At 41.2% G+C, this 21,407-nt stretch overlaps 1 protein-coding gene across 1 annotated transcript in view; it reads left to right on the top strand.

Annotated features, from left to right (window-relative positions):
- LOC115789034 (probable E3 ubiquitin-protein ligase HERC1) overlaps positions 1-16,570 on the top strand; it is a 45,121-nt gene extending 28,551 nt beyond the window's left edge. Inside the window, exons 41-80 of the mRNA XM_030742194.1 lie at positions 115-328; positions 986-1,155; positions 1,934-2,017; positions 2,730-2,916; positions 2,998-3,125; positions 3,243-3,451; positions 3,697-3,956; positions 4,104-4,156; positions 4,257-4,454; positions 5,040-5,205; positions 5,290-5,539; positions 5,747-5,975; positions 6,082-6,356; positions 6,531-6,658; positions 6,892-7,019; positions 7,607-7,834; positions 8,208-8,335; positions 8,526-8,725; positions 8,893-9,007; positions 9,142-9,273; positions 9,443-9,541; positions 9,683-9,856; positions 9,946-10,230; positions 10,317-10,382; positions 10,510-10,635; positions 10,732-10,870; positions 11,071-11,252; positions 11,501-11,656; positions 11,750-11,872; positions 11,978-12,080; positions 12,527-12,696; positions 12,784-12,922; positions 13,009-13,178; positions 13,363-13,532; positions 13,759-13,924; positions 14,023-14,099; positions 14,194-14,446; positions 14,613-14,765; positions 15,210-15,515; positions 15,617-16,570. Of these exons, the coding sequence (XP_030598054.1) occupies positions 115-328; positions 986-1,155; positions 1,934-2,017; positions 2,730-2,916; positions 2,998-3,125; positions 3,243-3,451; positions 3,697-3,956; positions 4,104-4,156; positions 4,257-4,454; positions 5,040-5,205; positions 5,290-5,539; positions 5,747-5,975; positions 6,082-6,356; positions 6,531-6,658; positions 6,892-7,019; positions 7,607-7,834; positions 8,208-8,335; positions 8,526-8,725; positions 8,893-9,007; positions 9,142-9,273; positions 9,443-9,541; positions 9,683-9,856; positions 9,946-10,230; positions 10,317-10,382; positions 10,510-10,635; positions 10,732-10,870; positions 11,071-11,252; positions 11,501-11,656; positions 11,750-11,872; positions 11,978-12,080; positions 12,527-12,696; positions 12,784-12,922; positions 13,009-13,178; positions 13,363-13,532; positions 13,759-13,924; positions 14,023-14,099; positions 14,194-14,446; positions 14,613-14,765; positions 15,210-15,515; positions 15,617-15,802 (6,725 nt within the window). The 3' untranslated portion in view covers positions 15,803-16,570. The remainder of the gene's footprint in view (positions 1-114; positions 329-985; positions 1,156-1,933; positions 2,018-2,729; positions 2,917-2,997; positions 3,126-3,242; positions 3,452-3,696; positions 3,957-4,103; positions 4,157-4,256; positions 4,455-5,039; positions 5,206-5,289; positions 5,540-5,746; positions 5,976-6,081; positions 6,357-6,530; positions 6,659-6,891; positions 7,020-7,606; positions 7,835-8,207; positions 8,336-8,525; positions 8,726-8,892; positions 9,008-9,141; positions 9,274-9,442; positions 9,542-9,682; positions 9,857-9,945; positions 10,231-10,316; positions 10,383-10,509; positions 10,636-10,731; positions 10,871-11,070; positions 11,253-11,500; positions 11,657-11,749; positions 11,873-11,977; positions 12,081-12,526; positions 12,697-12,783; positions 12,923-13,008; positions 13,179-13,362; positions 13,533-13,758; positions 13,925-14,022; positions 14,100-14,193; positions 14,447-14,612; positions 14,766-15,209; positions 15,516-15,616) is intronic.
- Positions 16,571-21,407: the final 4,837 nt, after the last annotated feature.

Below are 21,407 nucleotides of genomic sequence, written 5' to 3'. Positions count from 1 at the left end.
GACAGACTTGAAGTTTACCTATGTTGGTCTCCACTAATTTTAGACTTTTAGTAAAAATAGTGTAGTAAGAAATTGGGGGTCATATATCCTCAATCACTGTTTCTTTTCTTGCAGAATCAGGCCACCACTTATCCTCGCAGCCCATTTCCAAGTCCTCAAGCTCTGTGTCCTTGTACAGTGTGGGTTCTGAAGGCACTGCCATCTTTGGCCAATCAAACAGAGCCTCTGCCTCATCCTCTAACACTGACTTGGCCTCCTCTCTGCCAACAAACCTTCAGGCTGATAGCCTTGATAATTTCAACCCTTTCCTCCCCATCAGCCTCCTCCAGTAAGTATAGGTTGTGAGTTCTATTACTTTGATTTAAACTGGTTGTGTAATCCACATGAAACAGTAAGTCCAGTAAATTCTCCGAACATGTCACAATAATTAGGTTTATTGTCAGTCTTCATGTTGTTGCTGATTGCTACAGACCTGTATCTTTTGGCAGCAACAGCTATTCTGAAGTCCAGGGAATGGGTGAGTTAGGATGCACTGTATATGGAAAAAAGTGAGAGATTTTGCCTGCATTCTCTTTAACCCAGGCTGCAGCTCTGCCTGCTTGCCCTTCTTCTTCTAACCTAGCCAGCTGACCGTAGTGTCAGTGTTACGTCTGCTTTCAAGAGGCAAACCCCCCCAAAAAAACGCTTTAGTGATCTGTATTTAAACTGCAGATAACATGCAAAGCACTCGTATTTGATTATTTTGACAAGAGGAAGAAGAAGCAGCTTTTGACCAAAGACTTCAGAATAATAAAGGCTAATATGCAAGAATACATACTTACTGTGACTTTCAGATATTTAAAAGCAGTGAATCTGCATGAATAAAGCTCACCTTATACTTTCATTTATTTAATATGTCAGATGTCTTGTGAAGATGTAAAACTGCTGGTGCAGCACTCTTTCTGCTGTGCTATTACTCTACATACTGTATCCTCACTTCCTCTAGGCACATGGTGCTAACTCGGTTCCCTACGCTTACGGGACTGGTTAGCACCCCCCCTGTGTTGCACCCTTGCTTCAGCCTTGCCAGCTCTGCTTCTTGTGATGCCTTCACAGAACAACAGACTAGCTTCATGGAACCTGGTCCCTGCAGCACACAGGCCAGAAGCAGCCTGGGTAAGAACAAGCACAGAGACAATGGTGGGGACAAAGCTTTCGGAAGTTAGTATGCTGAGGAGATGCACGAGAGAAAAATCATCTAATTTAAGAACAATGTCAGGTTTCTTATTAATGATGTAGTGTGGAAAAGAGAATATCTTAGTCTCTCATTTCACCTTTAGCAACTTTTTTCCTTGTGATCCTCTGACACTGAAACCTGCTATTAATGTAATATGATAATTATGTTAATAATGCCATGCGATTTCTTTCATGGAGTAGTAGAAGTAGAAAAATAGTAACTCAGTTGGAATTGTCTGTCTTATGCATGGTCTTAAATGTTCAGCCTTTGGTCACAGCAGATTTGCTGCTCAAAACAGCATGTGTTTTGCTCTGCTATTAGCTAGATATTAAAACAGTCAAATGCATGCATGCACTTACATGCTTGAATGGCACCTTTGTTTTTCATTGTCATTTATGTTGGTGGTATTCTGAGCATTTTCAGTAAGTGCTTAGTCTAAAGGTCTCCTCTGTGTTTTATGTCTTGGGGTAGAGTTGGATTAAAAGGCTAGATGATTTGCGTCTTTAATCATTTATTATTTGAAAGCCTACAATAAAACTGTGCTCTTTACATAACATGAGGAGGCCTTTCATAATATGAACTTGTAAGAGGGAGCATAAACAAATAAAACATGCATTTAGCTGCTAAATTCTACATATACTTTCCAAAATGGAGCTGTGGGCTTGTTTTTTGTTTTCTGTTCTTTTGTGCACTTTTTCTTATCTCCTCAATCACCAGAACGGACACAAATGTTTGTCACCAGTCGGTTGCTAGAAATGGGATTCTCTATGAGACATATCTACTGGGCCATGGAGGCAGCAGGTACTGCTTTGTGTAGTGTGTCTGATGCCACAACATTTTTGCTTCATGTGCTTTTATCTTAAAATCTGTCCTTTCAACATTTCTGGATTATTTGAAATAGGACAAGTGTAGTATTTATGTTTGAGCATTTTCTTTGATGAGAAGTTAAATGAATTAGTTTTGGGATTATTGTGTTGCTGTTCATTGGTGGACATCAGCTGAGACTTACTTTTTTTTAACAATCCACACCTGAGCGGCTCCCCATTCAGGTGTTATAATTTACTGGGTGACTATTAGATTCTCTCCACTTCTTTTGGAAAAGTTTTTACACAGTACACTTTAAAATAGTTTCTTTGCTCTGTGGTATTTCATAAAAATTGCATCTTCACAGAAGCTTTGCATGGTAAAACTGAACCGATTCACAATATTTTACACGCATATGGTGCACATATGATATGTTATAAGCATGTAAGCAACTGCAAGTATATGAATATTGTCACATTTTTGGCACCACCTTTTTTAAATCTAAGTTTAGGCCCTCCCTCACCCTTTATATCACAGATTTTGCTCTCTCATCACACACTGCATTTGTCAGAACAGATGTGCCGACGTGACCTCAGACCATGACCAGTAGCATGGTCGTCTGGTGATGTCCGGCATGAATTAGCAATACAGCACAGTTTTTCTTTTGAAACTCTGACAGTACTACCCCCCCCCCCCCCTCCCCCTCCAGATGTAGCAGGTGACTTGGACTCACAAACCATTGAGGTGCTGGCCAGCTGGATGCTAGAGCACCCCCTGACCGAGGAGCAGCAAGCAGCAGAGTTACCAAGACCAGAGGGTGCTCCTGAGACTCCATCCCCAGATGGGCCAGAGACAGTTCAGTGTCCTGAGCGCCCCACTAGTCACACCAATGAAAGGTGAGGAATTTGATGATTTTTGGTATTTCTGCATTGCTATTCAATCAGTACACTGACAGCCTCCGGTTTTTTCACTTGTAGCCTGTTGCCAGGGCTTGACTGGATAGAGAGAGAGAACTTTTTGGATGTCCACCTCACCAGGAACAGACCTCCTCCAGCACGGCGGCGACGCTCAGGCCCCACTCAGAGGACTTCGTTCCGAAGGCCAGGTCAGACAGGGAAAAATCAAAATGAAACGTGAACATTAAAACTATGTTCAAAGCTCAACTGCAGGCAAAAGTACCTTTAATATATTGTATTTTCTCTTCAAACATCATTTTTTTCAGACTTGCCATCACCCAGCCCCCTTCCCCAGTTGTATCAACAGCACACAGCCGTCAGTGACTGGCCAGAGCAGGTAGAGTTTCACCCCTACTCTGTTGAGGAAGAATCAGAGCTTGGCTACATGGATGATCCATACCATGAAGAAAGTTATGAGGACCTCCTCACCCCTTCATTCTTCAGCTTGGAGAGAGAGACACTCCAGATAGTGGAGGTGACACATAAACACTAATCGTAGATTGAAAAAAAAATAAAAATCTAATCTACACTACCAGCCAAAACTCTCAAATCTCTTTAACAGTTTTAAGAAATCTAAGTCAATGAATTGAAATGCAAAATTGCTCCACTGGAACCTTGATTTGCCTTTTATGCTTTGGCTTTATGCATGCATACGTTTCTAAGACTGTTCTCTTATTGTCCTTACACACACAGAAATAGTATTTAACTATCTTTTTTTAGATGGGAGAGGAACACAGTCAGATGGTTAAATGTGAGCTGTGCAACACCCTCACCTTGCAGTTTAACAATCACATAAAGCGGCGACACCCAGGCTGTGGGCAGAGTGCTGCACGTAAGGGCTATGACAGCACCGGGGCCTATGTGGATGTTTGGTTCAAAGGGGAATGTGGCTCCAACTTCCCCTTCTACCTCCTCTGCAGCACTTGCAGGGAAAAGTATCTGTCTGCAAATGCAAGCAATCCAAACTCCAAATATGAAAGGTACAGCAGATAATGTACATAGTATGGGAAATGTTGGCTTCATGCAACATAATTCACACATCATTTATAGAACAAAAACCTTTGGATTGACTCTCTTTTTCTCACTTTTCATCATTGTTGTGGCCTCCTTTTTGCTTTTTGCTGTAGGATTAAAGGGCTGACATCAGATTTGATTGGCCAGATGGACAGCACTTCTGATGGTATGGCAGGTCATTTTCACTCTATAGAAAGGTACAACAGAAACAATTTAATCCATGGCTTTATAATGAATATACAATATGAATGGTCCTGCTTGCTTAGATGACTGGGAGATGAGCCACCATGATGAGTATGACACAGACAAATTGACAGGACTGGAAGATTTTGGACTCCTGCTCAGACCACTAGGTTTGACTGAGAAGAAGCTTGTACCAGACCCTATTGCCTTTACAGAGCCAGATCCACTTGGAGCACTAGTTTACAGTTCAGCCTTTCCTACAAGAGCAGCAGCTCACAAAGGTATTATTTCATTTTTGTTTTGCTATACAAACAGAAAAGTCCTGTAATTTACTGAATGCATTATAGTTCAATTATTTTTGTAGCTGAAACAGAATTACGGTAGCTCAGATGCATTAAGATTTTTTTTTAAAAACACATTTAGTATCATGCAGGTGCAGAACAGAAAGACAAAATAATAATAAAAATTTGGTGTCTTTATACTTCTACATAAACTGCCACCCATTTACAGAGAATTAGGTCACAATACTCAGAAGCTAACTGTTCACTGCTCCATGTTGTAGTGAATGGTTTAAGTTTTTAGACTTGTAACACACACCCACATTCCCTCTGTGCATGTTGGCAGCAGGACCCTAGGATTGGAACCTAGTTTTATTCACTGTTGGGTAGTGATTCATCACTCACTTACCATAGCTGGGCATCTGAAACACAAACAGTACTCCCAGCTGTCTTATTGGATCTAGACTTTTGAATATCTTGCACACCCACAGCAGATAAGTGTTTTTAGGTTTTAACATATCATTCAGTGTGATTTCTTTTTTTTTTTTCGTTTTAATTAAAAGATTTTTATCTATTTCTTTCCAACAGGGAATGCCCTTGTTGAGCAGAAGACCTCTTTGAGCCTTGGACAGCAGGCAGTATCGCTGAGGGACTCTCATGATAGGCTGAAAGCTTTAAGAAGAGTCACATCCACAGCCCAGATTCTGCTTGCTTACAGCATTGTGATGAGAGCACTTTCTCAAACTGCCTCAAGGTTAATATGACTATAAAATCACTGAACTTTTCTGTATTTTTTTATCAAGTGGTTGCATGAGTCCTTTTCTGTCCTCATCTTCAGTGCATCAGTGAGTAGCCAGTCTAATGGACTCGAGTCCTTGGGTCTGGCAGATATCCGTATCCTGGTGCGTTTGATGACTTTAGCGGCAGGGGGCAGGGCTCACACCTGTGTGGACAATCGTTCAGGTGTGAGAGGGCTGGCGACAGAAGGCAACAACTCCACCTGCCTCAACTTTCTTACCTCAGCCATTGGCAGTGTGGTGTCCCACAGTCCTACAGCTTACAGACAGCTGGTGGAGATATGCACTCAGGTCAGTTTTCTCTAATTATAGATATTCAGACTTTGATTTTTAAAAGCTTGGTAATGGGAGAAAAAGGCCCACACTATAAGGTTCTGGTTTAAAATCAAGTTAAATTCAGTCTGAGATGCAGTCTTGGAGTTTTGAAGATTCAAGTAACAAAAGAGAAAACAAGAAATTCTAAAAATGGAAATATATTTTTACTATGATATCTGTTAGGACCTGATGGCAGCAGCTACGGGGGTACATATTGGGGCCATCAGTGACCCACAACAAAGAGCATGCCTGAGTGCCAGCCTAACAGCTGCAAACCCGGGAGCCCAGCAGCAGAGGGACTATAATGACCAGATGCCCCCAACGTTCCTGGTCACACAAAGTCTGGTGTCCCTGCTCACTGAAAAGAGTGAACACTGTTATACCCCAGAGAGGGCTGAACACGAGACTAATGGTGAGAGAGAGAGAGAGCGCAAAGAGAGAATGTGTTTGTTATATTTGGTGTGTTATGTGCAATCATTTATTACAGTGTTACTCAAAGTAGCTCTCTTCTGACGCAGATGCAGGAAGCCAAGGGGGCTCTTCCTCTTTGACTCCTTCCTCTCTGCCACACCTCGGTGCCAAAGTTGGCCCTCTGGAGTTGGCGAATGCATTGGCAGCATGTGTCCTCTCTGCTCGACTAACCAGTAAACACCGCCAGTGGGCAGCACAACAGCTGGTGCAGGCTTTGGCTGTCACAGGAAAGGAGAGTTCTCATCGACCCCAAACATACAGCGACCTGGCAGGTGACCTGCGGAAATGCCCTCTTAAGAGACTGGAAGGGCATTACAACAAGGTGGGTTATATGTGCATTCCTTCTTTCTGCTTTTTTTTATTTTAATTTTTCTACTGGAAGATGTGTTTTGTGGGTTGTTTTGCTGAAAAGATTGAGAGAGGTCTTCTCTATTACTGCAAGTCTGTTAAAAGTGTTACTTTTAACAGACTTGTTCACTGTTTCTCTTCTGTTTAGGTGGCTAGCTGTTCCTGGAGCAGTGAGCAGAGTTTGTTGGCTACATGTTCTCAGGACAAAGTGGTGCAGCTATGGAGCATTAGCCACATCACCGTGGAGTTACAGACCACCTTCTCCTGTATTACCAGGTTATGTTTGGATTATTGTAGTTTTCCTTTCGTTTAAAAACAGATTTCTTATTTCATGCTTATTTTAAAGGATATATCTTCGTCATACTACCAAAGTCTTAATTTGATTACATTTGAAAGTTCATTATATTTGCTCACAACGGCATGCGTTTTAGTTTTAGTTATACTGAATGGACTGGTGTTGCTGTATTTATGCAGTTGTAAACTCAATCTTTTTCTGTTGATATCTTCAGTAAGACAGACAGATCAAGCAGTGAAAGGGCTGGCAGATGTCATCACATGTCTCCTGTGTACTGGAGTACAGGAGGGAACTTTTTGGCTGCCCCTGAGAACAAGCACATCAACATCATGAACATTAGAGGTAGTTCCTATAAGTCTCTTTTTTTATTAGTGTCTGATGTTTCAGTTAGTTGCAGCTAATAATAAAAGCAAAAAGTTGATATTTAATGTTCCATAATAATGTCACATGTTAATACTTAAGTTGTTCTTTCAATACATTTCATTTTATAGTATAATTAAAAGGATAAAATAACATAAAAATATAGTAGTGAACCGATTGTGTCATACGGGACGGTTTCCAGTTGATTCATATGTAATATACTGCACCAAACAAACAAACAGCCAGCCAACCAACCAACCAACCAACCAACCAACCAACCAACCAACCAACCAACCAAACAAACAAACAAACAAACAAACAAACAAACAAACAAACAAACAAACAAACAAACAGACAGCCTGGTTATGCTTCATATGAAGCTTGAATGCCTGATGGTTAAGAGAGCAAGTATATTGCTTCTAAAAATAAATCGAATAATTACAGTGAATAATGATTTTTAAAGGTGAGTAGAGGGAAACTTTCTGCAGATCAATATAACAACAAACACTATTATGTGACCTATAAATAGAGTCTGCATTGCATGTGACTGTGTTTCTGTCGCTTTTCAGGATCGCTCTGTCACGTGGAGAACCAGGGTTCTCGGGTCACTGCTCTTTGCTGGGCTCAGACCTTCAGCTTGTGGGTGCTTGACCAGCCAGCAGACTGTAAGAGCAGACTTGCTGAGAGCCTGTTGGTGGGACGGCTGGATGGCTCCCTCTGTTGGCTGCAGGTCACAATGCAAGAAACAAACCTGCTTGTGAGGAGTACTGAACTGACCCCCTGTCAAAGAAATGAGAGTAAGGAGAGTCTTACACACCACTTTTCCTGATCAAAAACAAAACTGAATAACATAAATTGAATCCAGTAGCGCTCATCAATATTTTAGGAGGTATTAAAGTTTACTTCTGAATCAGATTTATGGTGGGATTTTGGTGTAGACAGTAATTAAATATAGTGGGTGAAAGTGAGTGGCCTAACTAAGCACACAGTTCAGAACTAGAAACAGTTAACCTGTTCCTGTCTTAATCCTAAGCTAATTGCCTGCATACTCTAACTTCATAAATATAATACAGATATAAAAATGATATCTACACGTTCTTAATAAACTCTCAAAACAGAACAAGGTTGAACTATTTACTTATGAGAATCATTTCCTCATATCTCCCCTAGCCCCCCAGTGTGTAGCCTGGCACAGTGAGGACAAACCTTTTGCAGTGGGCTATCCCAGTGGAAAGATCCTTTTGTCCACAACAGAGACCTATGAGAATGAGCAGCCCGTAGTGCTGTCTCTCTTCCAGGTTTGCCATCCACACTCAGTCTGTTATATCTTAGCGAGCACTGCAGAAAATGATGTCTAGATATTGTATAATTATTTCTCTTGAAAATATAAAGCTATCTGTTATGTTTTTATCTTTCGCTGTGCCACATAATTTTATTTTCTTCTCATGAGAAGCTTCCTGCTTAACTGCCCTGCCCTTTACTTTATAGGACACTGTGTGTTCCTTAAAATGGGATCCCACAGGACACTTGCTGCTCTGTTTGGGGAGGTCAGAGGTAGTAAAGATATTGGGACGTGCCGCGGGTTCCTGGGTGACCCTCCACAATCTCTTCCACACCAGCACTGTTAACATTGCTGAATGGTGTCCACTTCCTGGCAGAGCACCTGATCCCACACTCATGATGGCTGCGTATGTTTAATATATTCCTTCTTCATTCTACATACACTTAATTACTTACAAAATTACAGTTAATTATAAAAACTGCAAGTTTTTGAGAAAAATATGGAATGAATTATGAGTCATGTAGGTTTATTGCTGATCATTGATTTCTGCCTTTCTTCTCCATGTTTCAATAGAGGTTGTCAGAATGGCTCTGTGTATGTCTGGACACTACCACAGGGGGGCACTGTTGTATCTTTGCCCAACATATTGAACAGCTCTGTGTGCCAGGACAGAAGCACTGAGGGCAAGGTTTGGATCTGCTGCTAGAGCTCTTTGTTGCAGCCTCGGTGCTATTAATTTTATATCATGGATTTTATAAAATCAGTTCCTTGTGTGACAGATTTTTATCTCTTGAAATCGTCTGTTTTGTCTTGATTTTACAGCAGGATGGTGCAAAGTGTGCATTTGTACTTCATGGCCACATTACGGCAGTGAAGTCCCTTTCATTTTGTTCCAGTGGACTAGCTCTAGTGTCTGGCGGGATAGGGGGTCTGCTCAACATCTGGTCCCTCCAGGTCAGAAAAAAAGAGATTAATTGCATTTGCCTGTTCTTGACTTAAATCAGTGCCAAGTTATTATTAAATCCATCGACTTTGCTTGATAATGAAGCAACTGTTTGTAGTGTTTTACTGAAATCTGTCACTATAAAATTGTAATCCATGTGTTTCTTTCTGCTTGTTACAGGATGGGTCAGTGTTACAGACTGTCACCGGTTTGGGTTCAGTTGTCAGTACCACATGGATACCAAACATGGGCGTTGCTGCCTGTTTTGGAAGGTCAAAGGTAATTTGGATCACTCAAAGCCTCAATCTGTGTGGCCACTATTTCACATTGATTTTTATATTTATACTAATGGTAACGTCTTTGATCATTTTGATTGACACAGTGCCACTTTGGTATATCATCTGTTCTGTCCTTTCCCAGGATGTTTTGTTGATCTGCTGCACCCCTGACTGGATCAACCAAAATCATGTGCTAGCTTCCTGTCGCATGGTCCTCAGAAGCCAAAACATCTCTGGTCTAAATCGGGCACCTTGTTTGGCTGTCTTCCTGGAGAGGCTGCCACTGCTGTTGCAGGAGCAGTACAACTATGAGCGGGTAATTTATTTAAACCACGTTTTAAAGCTGTGTTAGAGTTGTTTCATGGGCTTCAACTGAGACGTGATTTTTGAATGTCTTCCCTGCAGACCCATGTGGCAGCTGGTGACCAGCTTGTCCACAGTGCCTTCCTGCAGAGCCTGGCCTCCTTGACAGTTGGATTGTCCTTAGAGAAACACCTGTGCTGTTACCCACGGCCCCCACACCACACTTGTCCTGATGCACATTCCTGCCCTTCGGAGTGGAGCTGGCTAGTCACTTACGCCACCACAGTGCGCAGTGCTGAGGCTATTGCCAGTGGTACTGCCTTCCCTGAAGCCTTCATTGTTTCAGAATTTCAGGATGTGCAAGACAATAAAATTGTCAAGGCACTGGTGAGCAGGGACTGTACTTTTGCTGCTGTTGCTTTCTGTTATGTTCTAGTGTCTCCTGTATTGACTTCTTGTAACTTGTCTTCTAGGACAATAGTAAGTGGAGTTTCAGGATGGATGAGCAGCTGATGTCATGGGCCACCAGCAGACCGGAGGTAATAGTTCTGCCATTCTTAAAAATAATTCAGGTGTGAAGGAAACCAAAAAGCATTCTTAGGAAGAAGCCACATTTTAGGGTGCTAGATTGACTGAAATTTCTATATGACCTCCTGCGTTTCTTAGGACTGGCAACAAGGGGGAAAGAGTGAGGTTTATCTCTGGGGCAACGGGCGTTTCGGGCAGCTGGCTGGGATGGGAACCAATCTTATGATGCCTACACTGGCACCCTCTCTGTTACAGACACAGCAGGTAGCCACTGTTTTACTCATGGTGCAGTCTTTGTTCTTGATTCATGCCATTTTATAGTGCTGCTTCACTTTTTTGTGTGATTTCATTGTTATTCAGGTTGTGTGTGGTCAGAACTGTACCTTTCTGCTCCAGTCCAATGGGACTGTACTGGCTGTAGGAGAAGGACAGTACGGCAGACTGGGCCAAGGGAATTCTGATGATCTCTATGTTCCCACTATTATCTCTGCTTTTCAAGGTAAAGTATTCCTAAGGGGGCAAAGAACCAGTCTGAGCTGGCCTGCTTTCAGATGTCTCAATGTTTTTGTCCTAAAGAGATTGGAAGAAAAACTGCTTTCCTTGTAGTACTGCAGTAGTTGTAGTATTTGCTTGTAATTATGCCTAATTGTTAATTTCCCGTAATTCTTATCTGTCTAATTGACCCTTATCTGTTGGCAGGGTACGTAGTGACACAGCTGGTGACATCTTGTGGGTCAGATGGACACTCGATGGCCCTGACTGAGACTGGGGAGGTATTCAGTTGGGGAGATGGAGATTTTGGAAAACTGGGTCATGGCAACAGTGAAAGACAGAGGAGACCCAAACAGATAGAGGCGTTACAAGGAGAAGAGGTCGTTCAGGTAGAGAGGAAGTCATTGAATTTGTCATGTGATATTTTAATGTGTTTATCATCTTACTTTGCAGGCCTTAATAACGTTAATCATCAGTTTATAGTATTTTACAAAAAGGAGCCACTGTTCCATCACAGTGTCACTTAATTTGCACTTAATTTTTATTGATATTTTCAACATTCACTGAAAGAAGGAATTTAAATTCAAATATTTATTCATATAGATCAGTTTAACACAGCTTTGCTTCATCTTCTCAGCTTGCTTGTGGCTTCCGGCATTCTGCTGTGGTTACAGCAGATGGGAAATTGTTCACTTTTGGAAGTGGTGAATCTGGTCGTCTGGGTCAAAGGTCAACATCTAACAAAATGCTACCTGAAAGGGTGTCTGCGCTAGAGGGATATCATGTTGGACAGGTAAAAAAAAAAAATGAACAGCATTTGCTTTAAATGTAAAGGGCTTTAAATTTAAATTTTGACACAGGAAAAAAAAATGTTTACGTTTTTCAGGTGTCATGTGGTCTCAATCACACTTTAGTGCTGTCTCTTGATGGCATGGTTGTGTGGGCATTTGGAGATGGAGATTATGGTAAACTGGGAACTGGTTCTTCTACAGCAAAATACTACCCTCAGGTAGGCTAACACTACCAAAGACTCACTTTTACCAAAGACAAAATGTTCATATTAATCAATATCTTATTGCTTCAATACTGATATATGATCTGTTTCTGTTTTTAGAAAGTGGAGCAGCTTTGCAATAAGGGAATTAAGAAGGTCTGTTGTGGAACTCAGTTCTCTGTGGCCTTGGCCTATGATGGACATGTTTACACATTTGGTCAAGGTACATTATATTGTGGAAGTCAGTTGTGTTATATAAAATCAACAATGTTTACATTATTAGATACATTTTTTTGCAAACTCCCCTTGACTTTTTTGACTTTTCTAAACATTCTTCAAATTGAAACTGACAGTTTCTTTGTTATTTTAGAGCTGAGGTATTTAGAAATGTAAAGTTATTTGATTGATTGGAAATGTTAACAGTGGTTCATCAAAAACAAACATTTTCGTTCTTTTTTTTTTTTTTTGGAAATGAATACTTTGAATTCTGGTGGCATGTAAAATTATTTAACTCTGTGCTTGTAAGCTGCAGTGTTCTTACTGACACACAAATAAAAGGAATGCATATTGAAGCGGGATGTGAAGTTAAGAAAGAAAATCAACTTACTTGATACGATTTTTCAAAATGTGTAGAGGAAAGATTGGTTTATATTTTTTCCATTGTTACAGAACGTCTGATTGGCCTGCCGGACGCTATGCTGAAGAATAAATCCTGCCCCCAGGTGGTGCCGTCATTGGAAGGGCTGTTTATAGAAGACATTGCTGTGGGCTGCGAACATGTGCTCGCCCTGTCCTCCACTGGAGATGTCTATGCCTGGGGCTGCAACAGTGAAGGACAGGTAATCAGCATAGTCTGAAAATGACATACTGTATTTGAATGCATTGCACATCTGACTGCCATATTGTGTTTTATCTGTGTTTTCCAGCTTGGCCTTGGGCACTCCAACCCGGTGAAGGAGCCCATGCTTTTAACAGCCCTTCAGGGTAAAAACATCAGACAGATCTCTGCTGGCCGCTGCCACAGTTCAGCATGGACCACCCCCTCTACCTCCATGAAAAACTCAGGTACAGACATACATGGTCCTACAGTACACACTTTGATGGATGAATAGGAACACATCTGGGACTCCATATTTTATCTTCATCTGCAGGTGGCTCTGGAAATTTCCAGTTAGGCCTTCCACAGTCAGTCCCTCCCCAGTACAACACTCTGAAAGACTGTAACCCTGATGTTCTCAGCATGCGCCTCAGGGTACTCTACCACTTTTCTGATCTCATGTACAAATCCTGGAGGCTCCTCAATCTGGACACCAAAAATCTGGTATCTGTCATTCCTTTTTCTGCCCTTGTAGTTTATTAAAAGAGTAAATCTTGGGACAAAATACTTCCTGGTAATAATCATGCACCTGCTTCTTGTTTCATCTGCTGTTTGCCTCACTAAATATTTCATTGTGATGCCCCATTCATTTGTTCCTATTTATTTTCCTTTTCTTCCCTATATCCAGGTGTCCACTTCGCGCTATAATTCAGGGACAACAGCCATTATACGGGGGGAACTCAGAGGCCTTCTGTCACCCAAGGTCAACACTCTGCCTCTTGTGCGCTCGATTGGCAGAACAATGACCCAAGGCAAAACATATGGGCCACAGATCACTGTAAAAAGGATTTCCACAAGGTAGGAATGACCATGACATTTAGTGTGTTGGCAGAATATGAATGTCTTCAGGAGCCAGCTGGTGGAAAAACAGGATGTGGCCAAAACAACTTGCTGTGTTTCCAATTGGCCAGCCAGGATTAATAACAGAATTCCGGGGCTTTTATTTGGCACCTTCATTGTTTTTGACCTGTTACTGTTGTGTGTGCCCACTAAACTTTGATACTCCATCCCTATTCCTCTGCAGAGGGCGTTCGAGTAAACCCATCTTTGTGCAGATCGCAAAGCAGGTGGTGAGCCTGAATCCTCTGGAGCTTCGGCTGCCGTCACGAGCCTGGAAGGTCAAGCTGGTTGGAGAGGGAGCTGACGATGCTGGTGGAGTGTTTGATGATACCATCACTGAGATGTGCCAGGTGGGGATGAAAACCACACATTAACGTCAGAGATTGCTAATAATGCAGGCTGGAACATACTTTGTGTGAACTGACAAATGATAATGTATTCACACCAGGAGCTGCAGTCTGGTGTGGTGGATCTTCTGATTCATACTCCCAATAGCTTTGCAGATGTGGGCAGTAACACTGACAGGTGCGGATTTTTTATGAGCGCTTAAGTAGTGTAACAGAACTTTCAGTTGTGAAGAATGATTTTTACCTCGTATACTACCTTAATGTCTCCACAGGTTCCTGCTTAATCCAGCAGCACACTCAGATGATCACATGGTCCAGTTTCGCTTCTTGGGTATACTAATGGCAGTGGCCATCCGCACTAAGAAACCTCTGGACCTACATCTGGCTCCTTGGGTGTGGAAACAGCTTTGCTCGATGCCACTCGGGGGACCTGACTTGGAGGAGGTAGACCTGCTTACCTACCGCAGCCTTCAAGGCATCCTTCACCTAGAAAACAGTGGAATCACAGAGGATAATTTCCATGTGGTAAGATATTGTGTGGACTGGGTTATTGCAGAATGAATTAATATTAATGTTCCTTTACAGCTTCCTCCTGAGCTTGTTCTTTCACTGAACAGTTTTCTTCCTTTATTATCCAACCTCTCACCTTATTTCCATTATTATTATTCCTCTGTCATATCTCCCTCTAAAGATGATCCCACTGGATTCATTCATGGCCCACAGTGCAGATGGAAGGCTGGTACCCGTGGTTCCCGGAGGTCAAAACATCTCTCTGACCTTTGGCAACCGGACTGAATATGTGGAGAAAGCTCTGAATTACAGACTGCATGAGATGGATTCCCAGGTTTGAACTGTTCTGGGATGATTTGGCTGAAATTGGCAAAAATGTAGTCGAGCGTCAACTTGTATAAGCTATAGAATTAATCTGAGCATGCATACTGCAGTATATTTAGACACTTTGCAATATTGACTGTTCTAGGATAAACTGAGGTAGGTAGCTTATTAAGGGTAATTGTTTAAGGTTATCAAAAATTATTGGTAGGTTTTATATTATTTATTTATTTATTTTTTCAATTCAGTTTAGTTTTAGTTGCTCATTTTAGTTTTTAATTGTTTTTCAATTTTTATTCTTTTTTTTTTTTTTTTTTTTGTGAAAGCCTGCCTTCACTCGAAACACCCGTCTGCCCACCAGCTTCCGTTAGTGCTCGCTCGCCCGTCACCCTGTTTGTTGTTCTTGTTGTTCTCATCCTCAGAAGTATCAAAGCTGAGCTTGTTCTGTTATGTCCAGGTGGCAGCAGTCAGAGAGGGCATGTCTACCATCATCCCTGTGCCCCTCCTCTCCCTGCTGACAGCACAGCAGCTCGAGCAGCTGGTCTGTGGCCTGCCAGAGGTCTCCGTTGAGATGCTTAAGAAGCTGGTGCGTTACCGTGATATCACCGAGAGCCACCAGCTCATATGCTGGTTTTGGCAGAGCTTGGAGGAGTTCACCAACGAGGAGCGGGTTCTTTTCCTACGTTTCGTCTCTGGCAGGTCCAGGCTGCCTTCCAACCCGGCTGATATCACGCAGAAGTTCCAAATCATCAAGGTGGACAGGGTAAGGTCACCGAATCAGGTGACAACCACAGTTACATGAACAAATGCTAAATATGAGTATGATATTAAAGTTTTACTTTTTGCTCTACTGCTCACGGTTAGCCCATCAACGGACTTCCAACTGCTCAGACCTGTTTCTTCCTGCTTCGGCTGCCCCCGTACACAAGCCAAGCCATCCTCGCTGAGCGCCTGCGTTACTCCATTCACAACTGCCCCTCCATTGACATGGACAACTACATGCTGACCCACAACACCGACCCAGCAGACAGCTCTGACACTGAGGACTGAAGCAGGAAAACTCCAGACAACAGGATGATGAATGTTCTTCTCTGATGCCATGCACATTATGCACTAAACACAGATTTTTATTCACCAAACTTGTATGGTTGTGATGTTTATATGTTGGTTAATTTAAAGATATGTGTAGTTCTGATTTTCCAGCTGTGACAGGTGTTGTAATTATTGCAGTGCTTATTCGGAATCAACACTACTACAGGGAAAACAATAAGATTTTTAAAAATCTACGTGAATAAGCCACAGTTAAGGAGTTTAAGGCGCCTGTTGTTTGAAAACGTAATAATTTATTGACCTATCAAACATACTGTAATCAGTATAATTGTAAAATAAAGAGTGTTTAAATAAGGAATTTGATGTCTAAATCATGTATTTTTTTCTGAAAAGATGAAATAATCACAATTATCAAATATACATCTTCATATTTATGAAATAAAGATATTAAGTAGCAATTGAGTGAAAACAAAAGCTCCGTAGTCTTAGCAGAGCGTGATAGTTGGTATACATGGAACCGCAGAGAGTAACAGAATATATAGATAGGCAAATATGTCTGAATGGACTTTTATTATAATATATTTAACCAAAATGACAAATTATTATTTGATACACTGGTTACTATAGTTTGGTTTAGTCTCTATTGAAATTCTGAATTATGAGCTAAATTGGATGTAACGCATTCCAAGGTAACCAACTGAGAGCTATGAACTATGAGACCAGCGTGTTTGTGTTTGGGACATTTAAAAAAATACAGTAAGTGCACTAAAGAGAAGGGTTACTGTGTGGGGTTCTGTTGAAAATTAAAGTATCTAAAAACACAAAAATTTGTTGCTCATATTTAAATCTTAATTACATAGATTAGAAAATATTTTTTTCTGTATAAGGCCACAAATACAGATTACAGATATTTAATCATTTACTATAAATGGTGAACTAGAGAGGAAAACTGTTACAGTGGAATATGCAGGGTCATTTTTGGGCTGTATGATGTCAGTGAGAGCTGATATCCTTAATATGGTCATCACAGGCACGCAGCCTTGGCTGTGAACACAGACAGTTGGTGATCTGAGCACCTGCACCAAAGCTGTATTATGAGTCATACAAAGCTATTTCATTAGAGTACAAGAGTAAAAAAAAAATGCAGCTGGACTTGAAAGCGTGATGGGTCCTTCTAAAAAGGTTTGCAAGGTTTATCTCTGGATAGGCAAAGCCCACCCCAGCTCACATATACGTCCTGCTTTATAAAGCAAACCACGTTCGGGTATTGTTTATTGCATGTTTATAAGACTGAGCCAATCTGCTTCTTCAGGAGTGAATAAAAGTGGTCCAAAATGAAACAACCCCAACATGTGATGATTGGACAGGTAGATATTAGATTGCAGGACTTGGCAGAGTAAAGTCACTAGGCCAGCTTAGAGAGGGATGAATAAATTGAAAGGGAAGGAGACTTCATGTAAAAGAAAATGAGCAGGAAGAAACTCAGAGATGGGCTCTCTGAATTCTTCCACCTTTGCAGGACGTGTGTTCACGTGTGACTGCATTATTCATATAAGAAAAACAGATTGAAAGAATATGCTTTAACATTTTCATTTGCGTTAACCTCTGCTTGACAAGAAAATAACTGAGAAAGCAACAGCTCTCCTATTTTACAAAAAGAGATCTTAATCTGGCTCCCTTGGGTCCAATGTTGTCCTGAGTCAGCACAGCTGGTGCGTCTGCAATTTGTCTGTGCTAGTGTGAGGTACGTCTGCACTGACCTTATTACCCATCTGTTTTCCCAGTGTGCTGTGTGGCCAATAAGGCACAATTCAAGTCAGCAGCCCTGCAGCTGAGAGGGGGAGGGTTTCTCATGAGAAGCCTCGCCAGATATAAATAAAAGTTCTATCTATCAACCGAACAGGTCCACAAATTTGGGAAGGCAGGACAAGAAAAAATATCAAGGACTTGTTTCACATATTTGGTACAGGTGGGGTACTCTACTGAGTGTTTCTGTTGGGAAGTAGGTGTTATTTTTGGTATTTTGTGTTTAATTCTATTCGTAGATGTGTGTAGACAAAGGGGTCACTTAGGGAGACCCAAAAGGACATTAGACTAGACCAAGTAATCACAAATGAAAATATCCTGTCTGGAATTACAACCTTGAACAATGCAGATTTTTTTAATCTTAGGCAAAAAGGGATTATCTGGATATGAAAGGTACTTTGCAAACAATTTATTTTACTATAGATCACGGAGTTCAAACATCTACAACATGAAAACCACTGATAGGTGATGTGAGTGACATTAATCATTTCATTATGATCCAGTGTTCTGCTGGGAAACTTCGGGTCCTTACTTAGACACAAACCACCTGCTGAAACACTGTTGGAAACCAGTAATCCCCCGAAACCACACCCCGTGGAAAATGCATTCCCCTGGCAGAACAGCGCGCCCCCACCAACCTCACAGAAACTGTTTATGACATCCTCTAAGCCTGTTAAGAGGGAAACACACAATATTCGGAAGGTGGTTTTAATGTTGTGGTGATTTTCTTAATCAAACATTAGAGACATACAATATATCCTATTACCACTGGAGGGCAGTCCCATTGTTGCACTTACAACTGCATATAGCAAAAGATCAATGAGAATCAGAGGAGATCATTAACACACACACACACACACACACACACACACACACACACACACACACACACACACACACACACACACACACACACATATCATTGTCAGGTAATATCTGTTACTCTGTTTCTTCAGATCAGCGAATCTGATCAGTACAAATAGATGACAGCCTGGATGAGATAAACAGTATGTAGTCATATTACTCCAGTAACACACCTTTTCAAACCTGAGCAGCAGTAATCATGCATTTCTGTATACATCTCTGTGGACTGATGCACTCTAATTATGGTCAAATAAAATTTTTTTTGTTTTTTTTTCCAACTAACCACAAGTGCAGATGGCCTTAGTCTGCATCATGAAAAGAAAGAACTGCTTGCGTGTCACCACTCTAATTAGGTCACCTACATTTATTCCAGCCCAGGTGCAAACAAAACATGCCTTTGCTCACTTTCAAAGGAACGCTTGGCTATCTCCCAATTTATCCACATTTTTCATCCATCAGAAATCACAGAAATGACACTCAGGGAAGCCAAGACTAAATCACTTGGGTTTTGTATTGAATTTCCTCTGCAACTACCACAATGCAACCAATCACAATTTGACTGTTTGATTTAGAATCCACTGTGGTGGTGTGAAGAGGCAAAACTGCAAACATTGCATTATAAAAATAGCAATTTGAAAATAGAGAGACTTCTCTTGCAGCTCTCACTTCCTCACCCCCCAAGGTCCAAACCCCTCCCACCCCACAAGTATGAGCAAATACAATTGCTTCATATAAAGAACAAAACAAAACAAAACAACCCCCCCCAGACTCTCTTAAATAGAAGTCGGCTGCTTAAACCATTGCATCACCACACGTTATCTCCTGTGTGGATTATTTGGACCTTTATACTACAATAAACTCTTTCGTTGGTTGGAAACACTGTGACTGGCTATATTCTCCTGTCAAAGCATAGACTTAATAAAGCCAAGAGTCCCAAGAGATGCAGAAGTGTAAGCTCCTCTCAGACCGACTGAAACTACAAAGGAAAGAAGTAATAGCCTGTCACAAAAACACGTAATGCGTTACTGTTTCTTTAGTTAAATCTACAAAAAAAAAAAAGCCAAAGATAACAGTCTGACAAGCATAAAAATAGTATTTTTGCACCAAGAAGGTGACTCCCAAAGAGCTATTAGCCAAAGGCACAAGACTCCTATCAAATACATCAAGGCAGTACTGTATAATAATTCTTTAAACAGCAAATGGTAATAAAATCTTACAGGAAGCCTAACAGTTAGCGCCTCTCTGGGCAAACCCTTTTACGTTTTAATAGTGTTGTATGTTTTAACAGCAGCCACCAAGTACACTGTCACCCACTTCCACTGCAAAATATCTCAGATCCTAGTTGCATTAGAAGATAACTTCAGGCTTATAAATATAGTATGAGTATGCTAAAATCCTTTTGCTGCAAAGTAACTGATGTACAAATTAAATCACAAGATCACCAAAGAAATTGGGAGGTAATTTTTATTCATTATTTTTTTTGTATCCCTTTTTTTTAAACATAATGTTTCTTAGTGCTGGTGTGTGAGACATGCAGTTAAATATTTGTCATTCTGGCAGTTACGACTAAAATATGTTTTCTCATATTACTGCTAATACATGGTGCGTAAATCAACAAAAACTTCTAGTAAAACTCATAATAAGGAGAACTTAAGGAGGAATGTAAACATTAACAGTAATTTTTAAGCTGAGCCAGCTACATGTACATGTCACGTGTTCTCCTTAGTGCGATTGTGGAAAGAAGACAACAAAGCTAAAAGGATGTTTCAGAGATTTTATTTTTATTCGCAGTAAAATATTTCTCAGGCATCCGAAGAGCGGAGCAGGTACCTATCCTGAATTTTTAATTAGTCAAAGGATGGTGTGACCTACATAGTCTCACTGAAGCAAAACACGAGTGTGACTGGTCACCTGATCCTCCACCCACTAACACCCCCTCCTTGTTCCCCTCCAAAATCAGAGTAGCCCATTTCATCTGGGTAGTGAATGAATGGAGGGCTGCTCTGAAAACAAGGGCACTTGGGTGCGGGTCAATGAATTGCTGAGTTAATGTGCTGATGTGATGTGTGTCTGGGCTTGTTTGAGTGTACAGGCTGACACCCTCTCTTCTCTTATTACAGGACAGGACAGACAAGGTGTGACCCGTGTCCCGCAGAGACACTTAAGACTCTGGTATGGTTTCAGTCAGTGATGTCATGTGTATGTACTTGCCTGCTTGCCAAATTACAGTTGGGCTGTTGTGACATGTGCCAAATAGGTGACAGGAAGGATCTGACGACATGAACAAAGGCTTTATATCTCAACTCAGGCCTGTGGTTTGATAAATGTCAAGTTGCTGAAAATAATAGCTTTATTTTTTGACAGTTAGGACTGAAAACTGAAGTGTGGAGGGCCCCTGCCTTTGCCAGGGCCTGCTGTTGTCTTTTGTTTGTCCCTGTTGCAGTTTCCTGGTAGGTGGGGATAATTAGTGCAACTGGGAGCACCTGGCCAGTCTCCCTGGAGAATTTAAGAGCTGGCTGTCTCAGCTCTTGGATAGGGGCTCTCCATTCATCCAGCACCCTAGTTATTTGTTTGGTTTCTTTTTTTTTTATTTTTATTTTTTTTTGTTAGGTTCTACAACACTGCGCAAACTTAATATTCAACCACTCATCCAACTACTGACACATCATATCGAGCATTACTGTTTTCCACCTTATTTGGGTTAATAAACTGGTAAAACTTGGTTAAAGCGGTGTCTGTCCCATCATTTGTCATGGCCCGTGAGCTGGACTGTGACAGAAGACACTGTAAAAGTGCTAAATGACCACTTGAGGCTGACTCCAAAAGTGAGCCAATACCCTAGACTCCCATGTAAAATTGCCAAATATACTGCAGAAACAATGTTTTCTTTTTCAATCTGGTGCTAAAACATTTTTGGTTTCTAGAGCTAATTTAT

This window comes from Archocentrus centrarchus, chromosome 12 (genome assembly GCF_007364275.1).
Source record: "Archocentrus centrarchus isolate MPI-CPG fArcCen1 chromosome 12, fArcCen1, whole genome shotgun sequence".
NCBI lineage: Eukaryota > Metazoa > Chordata > Actinopteri > Cichliformes > Cichlidae > Archocentrus > Archocentrus centrarchus.
This window is presented reverse-complemented; position numbering and strand designations above follow the sequence as displayed.